The 25,336-nt window shown below is 36.0% G+C and overlaps 1 protein-coding gene across 1 annotated transcript in view; it reads right to left on the bottom strand.

Moving 5' to 3' along the window:
* LOC136814076 (dynein axonemal heavy chain 5-like) overlaps nt 1-25,336 on the bottom strand; it is a 139,404-nt gene that overhangs the window by 64,637 nt on the left and 49,431 nt on the right. Inside the window, exons 25-50 of the mRNA XM_067070575.1 lie at nt 25,041-25,172; nt 24,620-24,729; nt 24,099-24,195; nt 23,691-23,888; nt 23,491-23,556; nt 21,472-21,564; nt 20,960-21,067; nt 20,389-20,480; nt 19,707-19,860; nt 14,275-14,457; nt 13,211-13,570; nt 11,750-12,172; nt 10,806-11,066; nt 10,410-10,630; nt 8,820-9,007; nt 8,048-8,199; nt 7,054-7,255; nt 6,161-6,300; nt 5,485-5,676; nt 5,101-5,208; nt 4,175-4,261; nt 3,498-3,562; nt 3,165-3,234; nt 2,213-2,352; nt 1,668-1,748; nt 739-808 (exon numbers count right to left, since the gene is read on the bottom strand). Of these exons, the coding sequence (XP_066926676.1) occupies nt 739-808; nt 1,668-1,748; nt 2,213-2,352; nt 3,165-3,234; nt 3,498-3,562; nt 4,175-4,261; nt 5,101-5,208; nt 5,485-5,676; nt 6,161-6,300; nt 7,054-7,255; nt 8,048-8,199; nt 8,820-9,007; nt 10,410-10,630; nt 10,806-11,066; nt 11,750-12,172; nt 13,211-13,570; nt 14,275-14,457; nt 19,707-19,860; nt 20,389-20,480; nt 20,960-21,067; nt 21,472-21,564; nt 23,491-23,556; nt 23,691-23,888; nt 24,099-24,195; nt 24,620-24,729; nt 25,041-25,172 (3,993 nt within the window). The remainder of the gene's footprint in view (nt 1-738; nt 809-1,667; nt 1,749-2,212; nt 2,353-3,164; nt 3,235-3,497; nt 3,563-4,174; nt 4,262-5,100; nt 5,209-5,484; nt 5,677-6,160; nt 6,301-7,053; nt 7,256-8,047; nt 8,200-8,819; nt 9,008-10,409; nt 10,631-10,805; nt 11,067-11,749; nt 12,173-13,210; nt 13,571-14,274; nt 14,458-19,706; nt 19,861-20,388; nt 20,481-20,959; nt 21,068-21,471; nt 21,565-23,490; nt 23,557-23,690; nt 23,889-24,098; nt 24,196-24,619; nt 24,730-25,040; nt 25,173-25,336) is intronic.

Raw genomic sequence — 25,336 nt, 5'->3', positions numbered from 1 at the left:
AAGTCTTATTTTTCGCTTATGTATTTGTTTTTAAAGAAAAATATTTCAATTCTATTAATAATTAAACAACTTAGGTTCCCACTTAGTTCCCCATATTTCCGGTGCTCATTTAGGTTTCACTTAGGTTCCCCCATCCCACTTTTCCGGTGTTCATTTAGGTTTCCCACTTAGGTTCCCCCATCCCACTTTTCCGGTGTTCATTTAGGTTCCCACTTAGGTTCCCCCATCCCACTTTTCAGGTGTTCATTTAGGTTCCCACTTAGGTTCCCCCATCCCACTTTTCAGGTGTTCATTTAGGTTCCCACTTAGGTTCCCCCATCCCACTTTTCAGGTGTTCATTTAGGTTCCCACTTTAGGTTCCCAGGTTCCCCCATCCCACTTATCCGGTATGCCTTTAGGGTTGGGGCTTTTCCTGTACCACCCCTTAACTTTTGATCTAGTTGGTCTTTGTGGATGAAATTTGGCACACAAGATCCTTGTCACATAAGGTAACTTTGAACAAAAATATCTTTGATGACGTCACTCATCACGCCCAAAGTGAGCAAACACCGAGCATTTCCTTTGTTCTTATAAATAGCTATTATATTCTAACAAAAGCTTTAGAAAAACGTTCCCTGAGTTTAAAATGCTTATTTTGTCCTAAATATTCAATAAATTACGGTTTGAATGATATATTTGACAAATATGGTTAAGGTTGTAAAAAGTTACTTTTAGTTCATTTTAGCAGCATATACTTACGGAGGAGACAGTTTCCACAAAGATTTGTCCAAAAGAATCAATACTTTCGTCCAAGCTTGCTTCTGATAATCTAGTATTAGAATTAAGAATTAAAAATTTGAGTTAAATGTTGCTAATTCGAACTCGAATTGGAAGTCTGATGTTCGGATTACAAAGAGATTTAATTTAAACTTTCAAATTAGAGACAATATTTTACTAGGTGACTGAGAAATTTAGATTGAAATATAGAAATATTCGTATGATAAACGGGAGTCCACCGGGACACGCCAAAACCCTTAATTAAAAATCGCATTGCTGTTTTTCGCGTAGACTGGAGTCGTTTATAATGCGTGTAATACTAATAATACCAATACTAATAATAATACGGGATTTAGTTTGTATAAACGACTGGAAGAATCCGGTGTTCCAGCCTTATAGATACAGGGGCTAGCTACGCAGAAACTTGCGTAGCGAGAAAACAATTTATCAAGCAATAACAAACTCTCAAAACAAAATCAACTCAAATGAAAAACTTTCAATACACAAATCCACATACATGTTTTTCTCAAGAATTATTTTGAGCGGGAAAAAGATTATAATTGCAAATATTGACACTTTTCTTTTGTTTGGAGTTAGTGCACAAAGGTTTCTAGACGACTAAAATTGTTCCCTTTATTACTTTTTGCTTTATTTCTACTATGTATGAATTAGTCGTCTAGCTTGCTAGACTATTTTTCGCGATACAGTAAGTGTTTGTCCAATATGTCGTTCAGGTAGCGTGTAACTACTTTCAACAAGATCATGAAACCAATGTAACAGAACTGTTTTTTGTTCTCCGTTTATTGAAGAAAATAAACCACGAGCGTTATTGAACCATTATCGAATGATATTGGACGGAACATACCTAACCCTCTCAATAATTAGGGTGGCATATAATAAAATGGTCTTACCGAGTGGCCCACGAATCCCATTCACCCGATTCGTCAACGAAATAATCGAAGACTGAAATCTCTCGATCATCATCGGGCAATCTGAAAAAAACAGACGACAAAGGTTTGGTGAAATACCAGTAGAAACACGACGGAGACAAGTTGGCAATGACGAATGGTATACTTTAAACAAACACGCTGTTTTATAAGAATGGGTAAAAAACTTTTAAAGATTAAGAACAATCACAGCTTCAGATTTTAGAAATGGAGAAGAAAGGCTGATTTCAATCCCCTTTTAAGTCATTAAAGTAAACTTATTAAGAACATTTTAAGAACATTAGTCTGAAAATTACAAGAAAAAACGATGTATAGCAGGGTATAAATAACTCACAAGAACATACATCGGTATTGTTACTGCAAAGCAGTAGATTATAGTGAGATAAGTGTTGATAAGTAACTATTTATTTATCTGCCAACAGCTCATTTTCCTGTTCCTTCAACCCAATCATATACCCAGAACAAAGAAAAATGATTACAGTAGATATACAGAAACACTAAAAACATACGCATTGGACAGTGACAAAAGAAGTGCATTGAATTGATGTCTCTCTTGATCATGGATCAATAAACTTCCAAAAGTCCATATCAAAGAGAAAAGATACAATCTCTCAATGTGGAGTTCTCCTGCTAACGATTCTTGGTGATCCTGTATGCAGTAAAGAAGAAAGGATTGATCAAAACTTCATGGGTCTAACAGCTGATTGATTTCAAGTGACGTATTAAGTAATTTCACGTCACTTAGCTCTAGTTTAGACGGTCCACTTTTCGCCCTGCCTATTCTAATTCTTTGAGTAGGCGAAAAGTGGGCGCAAACTTGGTGTTAAAATCTTTGCTTCGAAAAGATTGAAAGAAGACTTTGCATTGACGTCGAAAGAGGGCTATGCATTGACTTTAGACAACCAGCGTTTTGCCGACTTTAATTCACAATTAGAATAGGCAGGGCTTACAACCAATCAGCTGTCAGGAAACACAATTTGTGGTTATTCGTATCAATATTAATGATTTCTACCCTGTGATTGGACGTTGAACGAATATTGCATGTAAGTACTGTATTTTTCATCTTTAAATGGATGATCACAAGCGAGATATTTGGCCTGTAGTAAGATATTTGGCCTGTAGTAACCTTTTGTGGTCCTGAGTAAAACCTCTAAGTGTTTTTGTCTTAATATTTTCAAAAGTCAAAATATTAAAATTTCAATTTTTGAAAAATGGGTTTTTTCACGGTTGTTATGTTGAAATTATATTGTTCTTTTACTAAAAGTCAGTACTAAAAAATCCTAAAAGTTTGGATATAGACTTTGGAAAATAAATAGCCAAAAATATTTCGAACTTTTGCCCAGGACAATAAAACAAATCCACGTGCCAAATATATCATACCAACTAATTTTTCATTCAAAGTAAAGGAAAAAAATAAATCGAGCATCCCAAAAATTGACAATACTACGAAACTAAACTTACTCTCAACAAACTGGATAACATGCTCAGACACGAAGAAAACAATGAACCTTCTGATAAAGTAACACAACATCTGAAAATAAACAAGAATTTTACGTAAAATATAAACTGTAAAAGACCGAAAGTAGTTTTTAGTGCTCAAACTTTTTTATACCACGTGATCCAGTAGTGTAGACAAAAAGGGCGCGAAATTTGTGTCAGAGAACAGATTTTTTGACTTTATTACTATAAAAATCAAACACAAATTTTGCACCCCTTTTGTCTATGCTACTGTGATCTTGACATAACTTCAGATGGCAATGAAAGTTTGAAGTGAATCAACGAAAGAAAACTAACCTAGCCTCATCTTGTACAAATTGTAGACATCGGTCAACACTTTTATGGAAAGAACGTTGAAGTACCTACAAACAAACAAATGATAATTGATAATTAATTCATTGATAAATAGAGTCAGTATTTTCTATTTCATGTGGATAGTCAAATAACACATGGCTTTATTAGTCTTTCAGCTGTTTTCACGGGGTCCACGGCCCACCATATCGACTATCTATGAATTGAACAGAATATCAGAGGAAGTAAGGAATAGAACTGGGAACTCTTTGTTTGTGGCTCTGACGCCTTAGACATGTGACCATCATTCCATAAATTGATAAAAAAATGTTTCAAATTCAGCAGAGAAGGCGTCCCAGTAATAACAAGCAAGTCGATGTATCCTTTGTTTGCGACAGGGACGTTTAGTACTTCCTTTGTTTAGATCCTGATGGACTGAGAACAACGGCTAATCAGTGCTTGATTAATTTTGTGGGGAAGATGCCGTAATGTTTAAAATCATTTCATTCCATAACGTAGACACGTGAGCTTACTACTTTATCAATTACTACTTGTTCCGGGGGGGGGGACAAGTAAATTTGGGTAAATTTGGGACCCTGTCAGAAAGAAAAATAGAAAAATTTTCCGATCGACCCTGTCGGATAAACATCGGTACGTCCCCGTGGATTTTGTGTTAAACTTACATGGAAATAAGTTTGATCTTGTTTAGCTAACCATGCATTCGCAAGAGGCCTCCAACCAAGTGCTGAGTTATCCATGTATATGATACTCTAGAATGAAATCGAAATGATGAAAATTAATGATTCAGCTACCAAGCACTGAATGGAGAATACTCTATCATCTGAAATTCGGTGGTCAAAGCGAGGTCTTACGCCTGAGACGGAAAATGGATTGTACACAGAAAATTAGCGTATTTTTTTGAAATCTTGTTGAATTATGCTGAATTTTGAGATGAAAAAGCCTCATACTTTGCTGAGACGGAGTAGCTAATAACTCGGTAAACTGTTACTTTATTTAGATACCAAGTGACCCACGAAAAAAGTTTAAGGATTTATAATGGCTGATACTTTGTCCGTGGTTGTGAACTTTTTTACAAAATTCTTTATTTTTTCACATTTAGATTTCTTTACTTTACACACAGTTTAACCATCAAACTTCTGAATCCCAGTGAGAGCTGATTTCTAGCCTCAATCTTTTGGCTTTTCCTGTTCTGTCTTGCCCTTTTAGGCGTGAAAGTGGAATAATCAAAGGCCGGAGGCGGTTTCTTTCATAGTGGTACGCTAATCTCGTTTTGCCTTGGCTCATTACTTTGTCTACCATTTACTTTCGGTTTTTTTAACTAGATTACCCAGGTGTTTCTCTTTTTTTTCCCCTGAATGTCTTTTATTTGGAATTAAATAATCGAGATATGAAAAATGACTATATTGTAATCTGTTTTCAATGAATAATCTAAAATGTACTGGAGATGACATGTAGGCGTTAATAATGTGCGCGCGCTCTTTCGCGAGCGTGATGCGTGATGGAAGGCGGTCGTTTCAGTGTGGTTTACATCCACACTGTGACCTAGTTTTTAAATGAACAAGCAAAGAATGAATCGATTAACTCGTACCATATTTGCAAAGACAATTGGAGATATGTGATCTAACGTGTGTGTTTCGTAAACAAAAGTCACATTCTTGTTCAGATGGTGTTGCTTCATGTCAGGTTGCATGTAAACCTATGAAGATAAATGATAGTTTAACTCAATCGCTCACAGTTGTAAGATATATTAATTGAAAGACTGTTAAAAATGCAGAAGATAGACGACTTGTCGAATTTACCAGTGTAAAACATACCAGTCAGGAGAATCTGAATTTGAATCCTTTATAAATCGCATATTATACCCAGTGGTCAAAAGAATGCTTTTGTTATGTTTGAAGGCGGGAAAGCCTTCTTTTGTATCTTGCTGAAGTGGAAATCAGTCTGAGACGAAAGAACTATGCACAATGTATACCTTTCTCTGTTCGAAGAGACCATTCAAAGCAGAGCACCATCCATCATGTAAGGGTCCATCCAGTGTAATCCACGTTGATTGTTTATGCTGCAACAAACTTTGATTGGCTTTCTTCAACGCCACTGTAAACACGCCATTCACCCAATCACCCGCCTCGCTTATACAACCAAACATTTGCTCTAAGCTAGATACCTATAAATTTAGGACATTTTATGTTTTAATGTTACTACACGTTTCTTACCCCCATCTGAAAAACGATTGGTTCAGAGGAAACGGTACAGATTGAGAATATAGTCTAGAAGTCATTAAACCTCTCCTAAATCGAAATATCCAATGAAGTAAAGTACAAGTATTGAAATCGCCATTCTCACTCTAACTACCGGTGTGCCACAAATAAGTTACCCTCTTTGAATTTAAATTGCAGGTAGTAGCAGAAAGAGTTTTCAAAGATTGTTTCGGAATAATTCAGAAGAAAGCCTAACTTAAAATTTGGTGTATTACTTTCTAATTTTACTTCATTGGTTCAAAAGTTATGTTCAAAAATAAAAAATATCAATCTTAAAAAATAAAATCGTCCTTCATTTTAAGACATTTAACTTTTTAGAGCTCAGCAATGCGAACTCTTACATTCACTCTTGAATGTAAAGGTTCAAAAAATTTCATAAGAAAACTTTACCGCTAGAACGTTAATGTGTTCTTGATGATAAGTTATGTGGTTTTCTTTATCCGTTTCTTCGGCTAAAATACCTAACGATTGGATGAGTGTTTGAACCAAAGTTGATTTCCCTGTTTTGCTTTGTCCGCATATCACGATCCCTGAAATGCATCAAAATCGATACAAGAATGGGCCATTCCACTTTTCATCTATACAGTGGGTCGGATAAACTTTTCCAGGCCCCCCCCCCTGGGGTAATCCATGAAGAATTTCCAGCCCAGGGAAGGAGTTTTTTTTTTGCAAAGCGTAAAAGACTGATGTTCGTTCGTCCACCCTGACGTAAAGGTGCGAAGAAGAATTTTTCAAAGGTTTTTTCTGCAATTTTTTTTCATTTTCCAGGGGGAAAACATACACATTTTAGAGAATTTTTTTGGCTTGGAAGGGTTCGTCTTCGTCTTATATTTTAAATGGAACACCCTCAATTGAACATTAAAAAGTCTATTTAAAAACAGTGATGGGTTCACATATTCCTAAAAGTCAAGCCTGGTCAAGCCTCAATTTACAGAATATAGGGAACTGTCTAAGATCTTCTTAAATAAATGAATAAAATCTCGGTTGGCAGAGGAGCGGAATCGCTCATTTTTTTCAAACAGATAGCCGAAATTTGACGGAAATTCACAAGTTCCTCGTCAAACTAGGCTTTATTAGTCCCGAAAATCGACATTTAGTACAAAAATTGTTCGGAAGGAAAGTAATAGTCCAAATTTTCGGAATTTTTGACAGAATTCTTGAATTTTTGGTGGCGGACTTTCTGTTTTTGTTTGACGGTTTGACGGAAATCGGGGAAAATATTGACGACACCCCTCCATATAATTGCCTACTAAAAAAGATGCGAGATTTACGTGATTACAAACCTTGATTGATTTGTGATACTTGATACAACTGCATGATTTTATCTTCGAACAATTTATGATGAGATAACCCGTTTTCATCGATAGTCTTTTTAACAATCTCCAAAAGTGACATTTCTTCAGGAAGAACGTATGATGGAAAAAGTGCTGAGTCAGCATGGTCACCGAACACACCTCGAACAATTTCTTTAAATAACATCGAATCCTGAAAAGTTAAAAATGATTAAGTAAAGTTTAAAATAATACCTGGAAGCGGCGGATTAGATTACAGTTTACTTCTCTCCATAATTCGAACTTCTATTATTCGAATCTTTCTGTAATTCGTGCTAAATCATTGGTCTCCTTCAGTAGAAAGTAGTGTAACCTGCTCTCAACGATTTAAATCTTTCTTTTATTCGAAGAAAAGTCTTGGTTCCTTGAAGATCGAAATAGAGAGAGACAGTTGTAAATGGAATTTGCAAATGGAAAGGCATGATGCGAGGTCTTGGGTACAAATTTGAAAAGAGAGCAGTTTGTTGCTTACTAACTTTAAAATGACTTTATTTTCAGCTTCTCATATTTGCAAACACTCTTTATACAGGGTAAACCGCTCAGAGGACTTGTAGAAAAATAACTAGTTACACCACCAAGTCAAGTCATTAAAGGGACATAAAAGTACTGACGAAATTTGTAAACAAACCGTATGCAGCGGGATACAAAATCAAAACAAATATCACATGTCAAAACAAAAAATCAAAACAAATATGGCTGATTTTGATTGTTTCGATTGTAACGTGGTTTGCGCAATGTTTACATTTTACTACTTTTTTGTCCCTTTAAACCATGGTACAATTCTGTATGGAGGTAAATTTAAAACTTTTGTAAAAATCAAGAGGAGTTTAAACTTAAAATCGATAATTTTTGTGGTCACAAAGTTTGTCTATTTTCATGGGCAACCTGAGCTGAGGCATTGATGTATCCCGAAGACTGTTCAAAGAGCTAATAAAGAAATAATTACACTATCAGATAATGAAGCATTGACGATGGTCAAGACGGATTTACAAATGGTGTTTAATTCAAATTTCGTAATTTCTGCTGACACAGCATTTTGTACTGCGGGCGTTGTTATGGGCGTTTGGGAACCGCCACCACCACCACGTACACCACCATCTAAAATACAATGTAATCTTGTGAATAAACGAAACGGGGGAGAGTGGGGGAGCGGGAAGGCAGTCAGACAAATTGACTAGTGTGCAGCGTAAGGGTATGTTTTTCAAGATAGCAGAAAGGGGACTTTTCGATTAAATGCATTGCAAATATTTCAGTAAATGCAGGAAAATTTGTTTTTTTCTGCTCTAAAAGAGTTGAAAATTTGAGAAAAATGCACTGTAAGGATACGAATTTCACAAATTTTCTGCTGTACGCCCCCCCCCCCCCTCGGGCTCCGTCCTGAATTTAGTCGATCGCGTGTCAACTTAATAGATAGCACTGTAAGTAATATCTGATACCGATACTCGAGCTAAGTGCATTTGTATTTTACATCTACTTGACAAAAAAGAAACATAAACATAAACAATACTATTGGATTGTGGATAATTCATGATATTCATGACGTAATTTTTCATACGGAAGAACTAAAAATAGCCCGGGCGTTTGCCACTAGTTTCATTGTCTAAATTCAAAACTAGTGGCAAACATCCGGTCTTTTTTGTGTGCTTCCGTATTGAACATTTCGTCATGAATATCACGAATTGAAGTATCAAAACGATTAGTAAACGACGACAACTTACGAGATTGTGAGAATGTGGTAACAGATGAGACAGCACTTGGATATTTATTAATGAATCCATCACCACCAGCTGTGTTAGGGTTACTGATGCTGTTGTGGTGATTCTCTTGTGTGTGTAATGTCTTGTAATTCTTCCACGCTTGTGTAATGATCGTCTCGTATGTTTTCGTGGTGAACACATCACGGTGCCTATGATGAGGATGATGAAAAAGTATCATTCATTAGCACTTACCTTATTGGAAATAATATTCGCGGTCGAAAAAAAATCGGAAAAATAGCATTTCACGGGTTTTAATTTTCGCGGTTTTGTCCTTTTTTGGACAAATTTCTTTCATTTTCTTAAGGATTTTTCAAATTTTTCAATAAAATTAAAAAAAAAATTGTATTTCGCAGGTTCAAAAACGCTAAAATGAATTCTCGCAAAAATTAGTTCCAATAAATTATGTATGCCAGAATCAATATAAAAAAAAACATTTGAACAATAATTTTTTGTTTTCAGCATTTAAGCTTTTCGTTCATTTAAAACATTATCAGTGCTATGATACAAATCGATAACACTTGATATCTTGGCCAGCAATTGAAAAGATGGACCGAGATTAAGGTGGATTGCTCCACCTACCCTCGATCCTTCTTTTTAATTGCTGAGCATAAATTAGAGAGATATCAAGTGCCAATTTTCAAGTCTTTGGTATGGCACAAAACGCTGTTGTGACGTTTACCTAATGTTATATGGACGTTGTGAACATTAGATAAACGTTGAAACCACGTTGAATGTCAGCTGGGAAAGATGAGCACCTCGCTTTACCTTTACACTACGACCGCTTTATGGAAAGAAAAAAAAAGTAAAATTCTACGTATTTAATTTGTCAATGGCCGCTTGTAAAAAGTATTCAGTTTATTTCCATAATTCACTATCCATCAGAGAGGACCATGACGGCTTACATGCATCAGACAATTTAGCAGGCAAAATACTATCAATTTCAAATGTATCCTTTTCTTTTCGTCATGAGTTGTAGAATTCTAGTGTAGAGTTAAAGTGTACCCAGATATAATTGGCATATAAGTGGAGATAAGGCCTGTAACCTTTGTTTCTCCAATACAATTGTGGAAATTTGTTTTGCTTGTTTTAGAGAATTAAAAGCGCTATATTTGAGTGTATTTTTTGTAGAAAATTTCGCGATTTTTAACGGTCAAATTTCCAGCCAAACGGAAGTCCTTCGGAAGATATGGGACCCGAAAGGTAGGATTTTTCTGTGAAATATCAAATACAGGAATTCTTGTTTCAACTGCCAATTATTTCTGGATACACTTTAGTTTGTGATTTAAGACAATACATCTATCTTAGTCTGCGAGGATGTCATTGTAACGACTTCAGATATTCTGACACCATCCTTCCTGGTAAACTCGAACCTGGTCTCCACAGACTTTAAAGGTTGAAAGGTGTATTCTAAGCAGACATTCATATAATAAACGGTCTGTGATGGTTCATTTTATAATCAATATTTCCAAAAAAAAATTAATTTAAAAATTTGCAGAAAATCTGTAAAGAGAAACTGCTGCAAAATTTGCAAAAAGCATAATTCAAACCTACAGTTGATTTTTGACGCAATCTTTCAACAAAACCAAATAATTGGTGATGATTTTATACGATTTGAAGCTTCTGGCGATCAATTGTATTTTCAGTAGACGTTGAAGATCAGGCTTGGCGATACTGATATTCCGAAGATGTAGTTTGATGGAAGGTGGACATTGTTGGTGAATGTAGGATGTTGTTGTGGTCAGGAAAACTCCACAGTTTGGATGGACGGATGTCTGAATTGAAAAGTGTAAACGTTACGTAGACGGAGTTGATAAATTATATATGAAAGGACTAAAATTACTTTCTTCCCATAGAAGAGGTATTAAAGAAATTAATCATCGGTAGATATTCCGCGAGGATATAGGTTTTAAATCCCAAAAAAGTATCAAACATTTAATTTTCACTTACAACACGGAAACCATCAACGTGATTTGTCCCTTTGTTGCTCACCAGCTTATTGAAACCAGGTTGTTTTAAGAATTGGTGAATGTTGAACAGAAAATATTGGACAAGATTCATCTTCACTGACGACAATTGATCGAAGTTGGAGAATGTACACCATGAGCCGTCCTCAATAATACCGAGGAATAAATGACCGATTGATTGATAACTGAGCGGTGATGCACAATCCAATGTGAAACAGTGTTGTCCACACAGGATTTTCAAGCACTGTAAAAAGTAAAGAAGACTGACTTATATAATCCATGATATTTATTACGTAATTGCCAACACGTATGTATATGCGCATTGACCTCAGTTTGGTTTGGTTAATGGTAAGTCCTTGATAATGATATCGTTGATTATTACGTAATGTTTGATACAATAAAGTTTTCGGGTGCTTCCTCATAAGACTTGACTTGACACCATGAATGTCATGAAAAAGGTCAATACACACGTGTGCCAATGAACCTAGAGAGAGTTTCTTAACCAATGCAAATAATATGAAGATGTCAAATGTCACGGGAAAGGGAAATCACACCGATTTTAATGAGTGTCGATTTCAAATTCGATTTTTAGAGCACAAAAATCCTGCAAGCGTTAACAATGTAATATTCGGATGGAGATGAAATATCAGGGTATGTTGGGGATAATATTCTTTGAAGTGGGGGAGGGTTTCATTACGTGTCCTGCTTTTACAGCGCCAAGTGTAAATAGCTAAGTTCACAGAGGAATGCTCCAAATCAAAACATAACGATAACATAAAATACGGACTAGATCATAATAACAGTACATAAAGTCGCAATGAACTTTCAAAATCAACGATGCACTCAAAGCAGAAAAAGTTTTAGTAACAATTGAAGTTTAATTATCGCCTTTAGAATTTTCATTTTTAAGGTTCGAAATAAACTTACATCGATGATGCCACTTCGTCCCGTTGGTTGGTCACATGACACGCATCCTGCTTTCCCATTGGTCAATGAAGTCATCAAATTTAAAAAAGCTTTGTCTGACGTTACCCAGACAACGGACCCTAGTTGGCAGCCATGAAATTCATTTTGATAGGTGAAAGAGAAGTCTAGAAGCTTGATATGAACTGGTTGGACGCCCCTCTCATCGATCGTCTCGATTCGCGGTGTTTGGCTCCTGGGTGGCGACATATTCTTCCGTGTAGGCGTATGACTTCGAGGGGGCTGGGGCGAATTGATTCGGGTAGTTTGAAGGTACTGGGCATCACCTGCATAACATTTTAATGTTTGACGCCATTCAAAATCGTTCGTATCTCGCATTTTGACGGCAATCAATTTATCGATGGTGCTTACGGCGAAGAAACAAAGCTGGATAAAAGAAAGTAACAAAATGTATATATCGGAATGATGGAAGAATTGTACCAGTTAGATTGAGAGCGCGATAACCCAGCTGGCGAACAGCTGTTTCGATGTTAATCTAATGTTCACGACGTACATATAACGCTAGATAGATAAACGTTGAATGAACGTTGTGTGTCAGCTTGGATATTACGTTCGTTTTGTCCAGTTTCTTACCTGCTAAGGCGAGACCAATTTAATTTGTTGTTCTACGGGCCCGAACGACCCTATTTTTGCTAAAATCAAAAACATAATAATATCGAATTTCCACTACAATATATTTTACACACTAGTTATTTTTAAAAATTAAACTTGAATAAAGCTGAAAATTAATTCAAGAAATTGAAAAATCATAAAAAGCATTCCATACACTAAAATTTTATTATGAATCTTTGATCCAGATACTTATTGGAAAATATTCTCGGTACCTTACCAACCCTGATAAATGAAAAATTTATTCTTATTTTGCCGACCGACCCATATTTTTCTAACGATCTGTCCGTAGAACAACAAATTAAATTGGTCTCGCCTAATTAGATTTGAGGCAATATCACCTTATCCTTGTGATTCGGTTGTAACAGAAGAAAGTTTCACCACCCCCCCCCCCAACCCTAACTTTAAAAGCCTGGTAGATCCAGGGGACCGGGGGTCTGAAATATCGTAAAGAATCCAGAAGAGATAGCTCATTAAAGTCGGAACCATCCGAAGAATAAAGGATGAGTCGAAAAAATGACAACAAGTTATGTTTCTCTCGTTTGCTTAAGAACATTACAGTTTTAATTCAACAAAATAAAAACTGTTCATAGAGGATTGAAGATATATTGTTTAGGGGGTATCAAAAGAGTTTTGATCCCATTGTGTGAGTTTTCAATAATTTGACGCTTGTCCAAAGAAACGACGCCTGTTCAAAGAGCGAGATGCCAATGGGTAGATCATTGAAATGATATATATCCGCCGTCCCTTCACCCAATGAAAAAAGTCAACAGAAACAAAAAACATTCTACTTACACCTAAAACATTTTCAACTCTGATCTTTTGTGTTTTGCTTAGATTAACATTCATTGGACGATAAACACCACGTGATAGCATATAGCTCAAACGATTGGACAATCCTGAAAACTTCTTCGCTAAGTTAGTCAATGATTTACGATCGGAGCGCAAAAACAATACCGCGCGCTCAGTTTCTTTGGTGAAGTAGTAATAAAAGCTAATGACACCAATTTGAGCGGGCGTATTCAAGAGGACTTCTTCGAAAGGTACACCATTATCCAACTTTTGAATAGAGGTCGATAAGAGTTGCTTGACTGAGTTTTTCATTTCGCTCAAGATTTTTGACATCCATGTCTCGACGTAACCTTCCAATAAAATCTGAAAAAGAAATAAATAAGTGTTTGTTAATTGAAAAATCTTTGGCGAAGAAGCCCCTTGGGACGTGGTAAGTAGTTTTGTGCTTACTTATTAACATGGTGCCAGATGGTGCAACAAAGCCGATAAAATTTCATCAAATAGCTTCTAGGCCTTCTAAGGTCTTCAAAAGGTTTAGAACCTCACTGATATGTTCAGACGTTAAGGTTCCATATCTTTCAGAAACACAAAACAATAGTAGCTTAGAAACTATTGGTCAAAAATAATCTTAATCACAAACCTAGACTGATTCGTAGACCTTATACTTTTTCGTTAGGAGGAGGAGCAGAAGGCTATCAGTATCACAAACATTGATGGATAACATCAACTTCATTTCACTTCAAGACGAACCGTGATTGCAAGCAAAGATGTAGCCACAAGTTTCGGAGAAAAGGTCACAAACAGTGAAGAAAACATGAAATTTCATGTCATAGAAAATTTCCTTTGTAATTTGGGCTCCGCAAGCAAAAATTTTTGTTTTAAAAAGGCCAAACAACTTTTAAAGGAGGCCTTAAAAAGGTTAAAGGTAGCCAGAAACAGGTCACAAAAACTACAGACACCTAAAGATTCTATTGGGAAAACTTTTTGATCAATTTTGGACCCCACTCCTACCCCCCTCGGTGGATACACCACTTGTAAGGTTAGAACATGGTTTGAATCGAGCTTACATGGTTATCGAGGTACATTTTTTCTCCTTGAGAATCGACTACTGCAGTGACTGATGTATCTGGTGTGACGGTGATTGATGAAGAGTCCAACAAATAATCGAAGTAGCTTCCTCGTTGTGAATTACGTGCTTCAAATGCTGATTGCATCGAGAATCTTTCACGTTGTTGAATTGCAATCGAAAACTAGAAGTGGGGAAATTTGAAATGAAAAATAAGATTTTATAATGTAAAGTCAATGAAAGTACAATTGACGCTCTCTAATTCGATTTTAAAGGGGGAATTCAATTTTCATTGAATAAGTAATAGTTATCACACGGTACAGAGTTCAGTATGGGAAATATTTTTCGAGTTTAGATTTTTCGTCATATTTTCCGAGCCTTTAGGCTCAGCTTCGCTTCGTCGAATATCATCAAGCTCGACTGAATAATTTTCGGTATCCGATTTTTCTTGTCGAATATCTACTTGATATAGCGTCGTGAATGAAATTTCTTTTTGACGGTGACTTTCAATATTATCGAATAATGGACTGGTATCGCACATTTGAACGTTGAATAAGAGAGCATCAACTGTAGTCCCAAGCAGCATTCATACTAACAGAGAGGTGTAGAGAGATTGTAAAAATTCCGAACTTTTTTGAAGGAAAATCTCCGAAGAAGTTTTTCGTCTTAACCGGTTAAGCTGATAGAGAGAGAGCCTTTATTTAGAAAAGGTCAAATGTAGTCAGAAAAAAAGATCACAAAAACTACAAATACCCTCATGTTTCATATCTAGAGGTTGGAAGCTGTAAATTTCTCTGATATTCTTATTTTTTAGCACTTTGAACTTCAAAGTCTAAGTGTATTGAAAATAATGGATAATTTTTTGTTTTTTGATAGATGTTTTACCACGACAAGCATGTTTCCTATAGCCTTCGTTCACACTACGGCATTCTTTACAGGCTAAACTGAAAGTAAGGAAAGCTTACCCTGAGAATAAACTAGAACGAATTCCAGCTTGATTTTTCGTTCTAGAAGCAAAGCGGATGGATATACTAAGCGGGGTAAGACCTTTCTTGCTTTCTACTTAGCCTGTTGAAAAATGAGTGAATATTGCGAACGAAGGCTAGCGGAAACGCGCTCGTCGTCGCAAAATGATACTAAAAGCTAAAAAGAGCCATTCAAGTCAAGAGTCGACTTGCCTATTCTATTTTCCCCGATTTCTTCCCACGTCATTAAAAAATTCGAAGAAAAAGTTTATGACGCTTATCAATTGTTGTGATTAAGACCAAATTAGATCAATGATAATTAATGGCAGAGTAAAACTTCCCGGACGAAAATTGGCATTAAACAGGTAAGCCTTCCATAATTATCAAATTAGACTGACTTCCTCTTTTGGATCGAGACATATATTTTTAACCTTCACGTGTGTCCTGGCCCTTAAGCATCACAATCCCTTTTCAAGCAAGTTTGACTAGGGTATGATTGAAAAACTAGGATCTTTCAATTTCAATTGGTTTAAAAGATGAAAATCTCACTGTCGGTATTTCAAGCTTATTTAGAGTGATTGAAGCCAATCGAGGAAATATAAGTTATTGCCAAAGGATTTTATATTATCACTGCACAGACAATCGATTGCATGGATAAAACGTGATTGTTCTGAGGACACTTAACCCTGCCAATTGAATAAATCAAACCACGTACCATTTTTTACGTTAGATTTACATTTTATTACGCGTTTTTTATGACATCGATCACGTATAGGACCAGAAATAGCCTTTGAAAAATTGCTATAAAAATGGTCAAGATATCAAGCAAATTCATTCAACATCTAATTACTTCATAAGAAAGAGCTCAAAGACATCAAATATGGAATTGAAAATTATTTTATTTAGTTATGCAGTTCTTCTTTCGTTGGCTATCCTAGTTAAAGGACAAGCAGGTATGTTTAATTTTTTTTTGAAATAAACCATGGATCGGGTAGCTTACTCAGTCGGTAAAGCATTCGGCACTCCACATCAGGATTTGATGTAACGCAAATAGAAAAGCGGATAAACTCCCTCAGTAATGGAGGATATATTAACAGTACCGAGATAAAAATATACATGCTTACTTTATCAATACAATAAGGTGTTCTTAATCAATTTAATCTAAAATCAACAATCAACTATTTGATATTGATGAACCACATCATCGTTTCAGGGAATTATTACCTCAGTACAACTCTCCAAAGTTGGCAAGATGCTGAGGATGATTGTAAAGCACGTGGCGGGCATCTTGCTAGCATTTGTGAAGTTGTAACAACAAAACCTACGACCCTAACAAAAATCACAACTACAACTGCCAATAAAACCACAACAACGACCGCCCCAACTTCAACAACAACCACTCCAACCACAACAACGACCACTCCAACCACAACAACGACCATTCCGACGACAACAACGACCACCCCTACCACAACAACGACCACTCCAACCACAACAACGACCATTCCGACAACAGCAACGACCACTCCAACCACAACAACGACAACTCCGACGACAACAACGACCACTCCTAACACAATAACGACCACTCCAACCACAACAACGACCATTCCGACAACAACAACGACCACTCCAACCACAACAACGACAACTCCGACGACAACAACGACTACACCGACAACAACAACAAAGCCAAACGAGATTTCTAAAAAATTTATCTTCGGAACAGCATACCTATATTGGCAAGATGCAGAAAAAGCTTGCCAAGCAATGGGCGCTCGTCTTGCTAGCATCCATTCACTGGAAGAAAACAATTATCTCAGAGGGGAAGTTCATAAAAGGTATGTTTTTTATTTTTGAGTCGACATTGTGAAAATTCTTAAATGTGAAAAGCCAGAGTATAAACTCCCGGATAGATTGCGCTTAGATGTTTTACGGGTCTCCGTTTCTAAGAAAATGATAATTAGCCATTCAAAGTAATGTGCAGTAAATGATATCCTAATTATCTGTTTTTCATCTGAATTCTAAGCCATGACGTCTGAAAGCTGTGACCGTAGTACAGCGACCGTATTGCAGTGGTAGAGCATCCGGCTACGGTTCGAAAACTTGTGGGTTCAACCCCCAGCCGGATCATACCAAAGATTCTCAAAATAGTACTTGATACCTCTCTGTTTGATGCTCAGCAATTAAGAGAAGGATCAAGGATAAGTTGAGCAATCCAGGGAGAAAGAGTGGCACCTTCCCTACCTTCAGGTAGATAGATAGCTATCGAAAGAGGAGCCTTCGGGTCGCCTCCGACTGCGGTCGCAGACATTTAAAAGGCTTAATTTACTAAAAGTTAACGAGTGTAAGGTAAATAACATATTTTAATAGGGAGTTAAACCATAGTGTTTGTCTCCCCTCGCCAGAATAAAATCTGATTGGTTAAGAGGTACATCACAAGATTTTCCGTTATGAAGTATGAATTTAATGTTTTTATTTCAATTCTATTCATAGAGGTGATTGGCCATTTTGGATTGGAGGACATAAAGATGGAGATATTCATCCTTGGAAATGGATTGATGGAACGCAGATGAGTTATACTGATCCGATCAAAGATGGAGCTGACCCAATCAGACATCATTGTTTGTATTATTATAGAGGGGAATGGCGTGATGCATTATGTTGGAGGAAACTCCTCTATATATGCTCAATTCCTAAAAGTAATTAACTTTGGTAGCAAAACCAAAACAAATAAGTAATAAATGCGCTTTTTTAGAAGGAACTAGTAAGTTTTAGCTGATGCTTAATTCTTCTCATTTTTTCATGATTTTAAATTTGAAATGTTTTTAACATGATTACTTTATTTACTTATTGTTTCAAAAGAAGGCTTGAATACAGAATTTTCATATCTAAGAACTGAGGCTGGGATTGTTCATAATTGTTTCTTAGGTTTTGGGGTCAAAACTGAGCCTCATTTTCTTATTAAATTTTTCTTATAAACAAAGCGTAACTTATAAAGAAATCATTCAGTATTCATAATAACTTAGTACTTTGTGTACTTTGTCCTGCTTGGTCTGTATTTTTAAACTTCCTAGAGGTATTATTTAAACTTTTTTTTAGTATTTTTGCAATTAATAACCTTCGATATCATAATTTTTAATTCAGTTGTGGTGGTGTTTGAAAGTTTTACTTGTGGAAATAATATTTATAAACTTTGTCCTTAAGACAATTTTCAGAAAAAGTGTTTCGACACCCCTGTAGTAATGACCCGATGATGATGAGTGCTAACGGTATTAAACATCTTATTTGGAATGGGTTTTCAAAATATTTCTCTATCACCGGCTGTGTGATTTAGCCATTGAGTATTATAGGCTTTGTTGACAGGGTCTCTGTTACATGGGTATATTTTATATTTTAAAACTTATATATTTTTTATAGATAATTTCATTTCAATTCTTTTAAATACATCTTTTAGAAAATTATTTCAATGTTGTAATGCTTTAGTTGTGAATATCTCATGAATCTAGTCAATAAGTGATCCTAACACCATCACTGAGACCGCATTTTTCACCAAATCAGGGCCAAATTATTATTTGCATTGCCAATCTTAATTATGTACAAAAAATCGTTCTTAGCTAGGGGATAAGATTTGAAATGTTGCGGAATTTCATAGCAGTTCAAAAACATAAATTGAAATAGAGGCAGAACTCCTTAAGGCTTTGGTCCTAAAATAGTCTAGAATTCCATAAGAGTTACCTTATTGGAACTAATTTTCGCGGGAACTAATTTTCGCGGTCGAAAAAAAATATCCGAAATATTGCATTTCACGGGTTCTAATTTTGGCGGTTTTTTCCATTCTGGAATTTTCGCGGGTTTTAATTTTCGCGGTTTTGCCCTTTTTTGGACAAATTTCTTTCATTTTCCTAGGGATTTTTCAAGATTTTCGATAAAATTGGAAAAAAATTGCATTTCGCGGGAATTAATTTTCGCGGTTTTCAACTCTCAAAGTTTTTCGCGGGATCAAATTTTCGCGATTTTGACGAAAAACCGCGAAAAACGCTAAAATTAAAACCCGCGAAAATTAGTTCCAATAAGGTATATAGTATTTTCACAAAAGGTTTGCCCCTTCTACTGACAGTGAAAGATTTTAGCGAACGGTAGTGCAGTGGTAGAACACCCGGCTACGGTTCGCAAGGTTGTGGGTTCAACCCCAGCCGGATCATACCAAAGATTCTCAAAATGGTACTTGATGTCTCTCTGCCTGATGCTCAGCAATTAAGAGAAGGATCAAAGGTAAGTGGAGCAATCCAGGGAGAAAGACTGGCACCCTCCCTACCTTCAGGTAGATAGCTATCGAAAGAGGAACCTTCGTGTCGTCTCCGACTGCGGTCGCAGACTTACTTTACTAAGATTTTGTGCTCGTTTAAAAATACGCGAGCCCTTTGCATCATCAGAGTCGGGAAGAAAACCTTTTAAAAAACAATACCTTTTTTCTTGTTTGCTGTTTAACGGGCATATCCATTAAGTTGGTTTTCAATGATTGTGGTGATCCACTGGAAGCTCTGGATGTATCAATTGATGCTCGGTGGTTCTGATTGGTGGTGATGGTATCGAACCTGTTCACTGCCAAGATCACATCTCTTTGTTGTTAAAAGTAAAATACAAAAATAAGGTTATACATTGGAATCTAATGAAGTTGGTGTTGATGAAGTCACGAAAGATGACGAAAATTTCTACTTAAGCAGTGGCTTAATTTTTCTGTTTCATATATTTGTTGCTTCTACATTTTACGTTTTTTTTCCTCATTGGAATCTACATAGCATTGCATTAACAGATTTGTTCGAGTTAACGAAATATTGAAGTATGGAGTAAATTTTATAAGGCGTTGTTAACTGAAGGGACCACCATTGTGTTAAATCAGAGTAGTTTTTTGTCAGTTTGATAAATTTCGAAAAGAGGAAAATAACAGATCACAGTGTCATAGTGTCTTTAAAAAATTTGATATACATTTTTGCGACTTTCGCAAGCAGCTTTTATGAATTTTTCACCGAATTAACGCTTGTGAATTTGCGTCATTATCGAAAATCGTGAACATTTCTTACCGCGAAAATTTTTTATCAAATAGTTACAAATTCAAAAATGTTACCCGATATAAAAACAACTCATACCTGATATAAGGAGTGACAGTTTCAATGGAGAATCGTTTACTCAACATACATAACAACACTTCGTCTGGTACGAAATGAAACCTTGGGAAAACCTGAAAAGAAGAAGGAATATTGTATTGAGATAGAAAAGATATAAATAACATATGCCCCTATATAAATCACTGTCGAACGTACTAACCGCACTGGCTCAACTTAAGTATCTTTCAAATTACTCGTAGGCCCAATTGTAAACATAAGAAATAAAAATTAAAATATTAAAAAATAAGATTTTTGATAAAAGAAAAGTTTTAGCCTCGTATTGGCGAAAAACTCGTGACCACGTCGCTAAAAATCAAAATTTTCAAAAAATGAAAAAAAAAAACCCAGATATTCACCCAAGGAACAAGTGTGCAAATTTTCAGCCAAATTGGACCATTTTTGATTTGAAGTCTCTGGCCCAAAGCTTTGAGGTGACAGACAGACAGACAGACAGACATTCTCAGATTCTAGCTCAACTGAAGTTGAGAACAAAAAATGCTTAGATTTATGCCTAACTTCATTCCAAATTTTTATCTAACTTTACAATAAAAACCTTTCGTTTTTCATTGAGGTAGCCTTTCAAACTTTTGAAACATGTTTCTAGTTCACGATAAATTTGTTTGATCGTCAACACTTTAGAAACATCTCCACCAAGACAACACTGAAACAAACAAGAAAGAAAAAAAGATCCAACAGTTCAGTTAAGATTCTCAAATTTTCTTATTCCAATATAGATTATTCTTCGATACCATATTTGATAGTATTATCGATACCAGAGGCTATTCACATAAGAGTAAAATGGTCGCCGTTATCTTGGTTTACTGTCGTGGTTTTGACTAGCCTTTGCGACGGTTTTTGATGTTTTGAACTGGCCGGTAATCTGAAGCGAAGTCTATGTAAGTTTCATTTTGACAAAAAGATTCGAAATAAAGTCTCTCTACACAAAGGTAACCCAATTATAACTAACATTTAGAATTTATTTTATAATAGGTAAAGGCTCATGAAATTCTATTCGCTAACTCTTGAATAAAGAATATCTTTGTCATACCAAGGAACTTGTCATACCTGTAAAACGTTGGCAGTTTCCGAGGATTTCTTCATCAATTTCATATAGGAGCGATCTGCTTTAACGAAACTTGTTGATTGTTCCGGAAGTTCCTGTGTGTGAAAAGAAATTTAACAAGCTGAATGGACCTACCTGATGATGAAAGTTAGATAGCAATGCGAGGAAATAAATGAAAAAAATCAGTCAGAAAATATAACGTTTAGGGAAAATGCATAACCCAATAAATTCATCATTGATTGCTGATGGGGGGAGAGGGAAGGGTTGTAGGGGAAAAATAAATAGAAAGTTCTGGTCGCAAAAATGAGTTTTATTGACAATTGAATCATGCTTGATGGTGAGCATTGTTATCGGTAATATTTTTGTGTGAAAAACATTGAAATATCAGGAAAAAAATCCAATGAAAATCTGCAAAAACGGCGATTTCAACCGAAAAAAATTTTTTCTCAAAAATCGAACTCGACCATGTTTTGAGCATTGCGAATACGCATCTTTGAGCAAAAAATCAGAAAAAACTTATGATAAAATCTCGAGAAAATGTCAAAAAAACGGTTTTTCCGGCATATAAATTTTTTTTTGAAAATCAGGCTCCGTCACATTTTTTTAGGTATTGTCATTTTGCATCAGTGTGCAAAATTTCATAAAAAATATAAAGTACAGCTCGAGAAATTCAAGAAATATGTCTTTCCGGCGAAAATAGGTTGTTCCGGCGATTTTTAAATAGTTCCGGCTTCAAAAATTAATTTTATTGAAAATTGAAACATGCTTGATGGTGGGCATTGCTATTAATAATGTTTTTGAATAAAAAAACAACCAATTATAAGGAAAAAGTCCAATGGAAATCCAGAAAAACGGCGATTTCCGGCATATTTCCGGCATTTTCGGCCGGTAAAAAAAAATTCTCAAAAATCAGACTCGGCCATGTTTTGGACATTGTTAATACACATCTTTAAGCAAAAAATCAAAAAAAACTAATGATAAATTCTCGAGAAAATGTCAAAAAAACAGTTTTTCCGGCATATTTCCGGCATTTTCGGCCGGTAAAATTTTGTTTTCGAAAATCAGGCTCCGTCACTTTTTAAGAATCATCATTTTGCATCATTGTGCCAAAAAACAGAAAAAAGTAATAAGCCAATCCCGAGAAAAGCTGGCAACAGACGAACGAACGAACGAACGGACGAACATGGGTTAATTTAAAGGACCTCCACCGGGGTACCCGGAGGTAGGTCCAAAAATGAGTGCATTACGGAATCGAATTTACCTCTAGAATGAATTTCCGTTCAGATTTCTGTTCTAAAAGCAAAGCTGATATTTTTGCAGGGCATGTCTGCCTTGCATCACGGTTGGTTAGTTTGTTAAAACATCTTAGCGCGAACAAAGGTTCTGGGAAGGCTCCGTTTTCGATGTCGCTGAATATCTATCAATATTTAACCTCAATAGTGTCAATGCTTAATGGCGTAAAAAAGGGTAAAAAGGTGATTTAACATTAAAAACTTAAAAAAGATATTTTAGAACTGTTGAACTCGATTATATTTCCGACTAAAGTTACTATAAACATCCAGACAGAGATCTTAGAAGATACATTACCCGTTACCCCTCGTAAAGATTTGTGTGCACCCGGGGCGGGGTATACTAGGGTGTGTGCACCCGGGCGTGGTCTACTAGAGTGTGTGCACCCGGGGCGTGGTATACTAGGGTTAGGGAATGTTGGGGTTGGGGTATGTGCGAACCAAACTTTTAGAGAGAGCTACATTTCAGCGAAATAGTTACCCTCAGAGAGGCAAAATGGGCGGAAAATTGACCCGAGACTCGGTAAAGTAAAAAAGCCAACCCTTACCGTCCGCACATACATACCCAAAACGACCCATCCACAACAACAAGTATTTTAATATTTGAGTGCTAAGAAATTCTGATGTAAAGTGCAGGTCGAACTTTTTTTTTTGAAAATGGGATCCAGCACGATGTTTCACTTTTAAGTAAAAAAGAAAAAAAACTCCTAAGGATAGAACATTCATACATACCTTGATCATGTTTTCAATGCTAAAAATAGCTTCCAAATTGATCCATAATTCTTCAACAAGTAACCACTAGAAATGAAAATCAAAAATCCATGAAGCAATAAAATCATTTGTATGAGATCAAAAGAATTTGAACAACGTTGTAGGAGCTTTTTTGAAAAGGTCATTTTTCTTTCCCTTAAAAAACAACAGCAAAAACTCACCTCTTCAAGAACTTCGCTAACTTCATCAAGTTTCAAAGACCACGTGGCCGCTTCTTCACGTAATGGCTTCACATACTTGGATGTCAGCATTGCAGAAAGTGTGGTTTTAGCATCACCAAGTGTGTCCAGCAAATGGTTCATGTGATCTTGGTCAAACAATACTAAACCTCTTGATTTGAATGATTGGAATTTCAAGATCTATTGTGATGACAAAAGAAGTAATTGTGAGTGGAATACATTCAGATTGTGATAAAAAGATGAAATCTACCAAAAGTAGATGTCAAAAAGTTTATTCGCTAAAAGCATTAAAACAGTGTCTCAAAAATTATTGAAAATCATTCATCAATCTGATATTTCAACTGTTATAACCATTGAGATGACATTTAGAAAGAAGTTGGATTTTCTGACCTGTTCAGTCCACTCTTCTTCGATATGTCTCAATTTCATTTCCAATTCTAACTCAGCTTTACTTCCACATAGTATCTCTTCGATTGCGTCTCGGTGTCTAAAAAAACAATAGTACACACATCAATCTTTATGTCCACCGAAATCCGGTTGGATTCGAATTCGAGAGGTTAAAAAAAAACATCAAAATGACCTAACTTATTGACTATAGCCAATCATGTGAAACTGGGAACCAATCCCTTTGTAACTGCCAGCACTGTAAGATGTGACAAGCCACAGTTTCGGTGACTCTTCAGCCACTCTATTTTACATTATTTAGCAATCAAAGAAAGATTAGGGGTAAGTGGAATAACTTAGAGCAATGACATCCTCCCTTTTGGTAGAAAGCTATCAAAAAGGGAGCCATTGGATTTCAAAACTTAACAGCTACGGTATGCAATGTACGAGTCGGACGACAATTTGGCCTCGATGTAAAATCGTCCACATTTTATAAAATTCTCAATCATCTTTAAATGGAAACTTACTTTAACAAATCGATATCTAGGATAAATTTGAGTTTGAATATGTTGGCTTCCAGTTGAAAAGATTTCTTTGTGACATGCATGACTTGTAGCCAATGTCTGTTCCTGATTTCCTGATAGAAAGAAGTAAGGAAAAGATCGTTAGTTAATTTTAAATCCAGATCTCCATATCAAATCCAGGTTCGTGCATCGTTACCTTACCCAAACGATCACAACATCAAAGAGCTAAAAGGTAAAAAGGTATTCTAGGTTTTGTTTTTACAAATTCCAGGCCCAGCATTGTTCTTGAACTGCTCCTATTTTTCGGCATTTTTTGAGCCTCTTTGTTCTTTTGGCCCTGTCTACTCTAAAAATCAAAATAGGCAGGGCAGAATAATGGCTGTCTAAAGTATTGCTTTGCTTAGTACAGTTTCTCCACGCCTACCTTTGAAGCCAGCTTGTATAGGATGGGGAATAAATTAATGTAATCGTTGATGGATTCGATCAGTTTCTTGAAAGCATACCAGCCATGAATCTCCGTTGGTACTCCCATACAGTTATCGTGCAGAATGTTAAGCTATACATAATGGAATAAAATAACTTAGGGCTCGGGGCTTCTGTAGAAAAAAAAGTTTGTTCGCTATTTTAAGAGAGAGGTGGCATGTTCCATACAGTGAGGCGCCTATCAAACCTGAAAATTCGAGGAGGGTGCCTTGAAAATAGGCATATATCCAAAGGAGA

This window comes from Clytia hemisphaerica, unplaced genomic scaffold (genome assembly GCF_902728285.1).
Source record: "Clytia hemisphaerica strain Z4C2 unplaced genomic scaffold, Clytia hemisphaerica genome assembly, whole genome shotgun sequence".
NCBI lineage: Eukaryota > Metazoa > Cnidaria > Hydrozoa > Leptothecata > Clytiidae > Clytia > Clytia hemisphaerica.
Note: the sequence above shows the minus strand (reverse complement) of the source record. Positions and strands in the feature narration are given on the sequence as shown.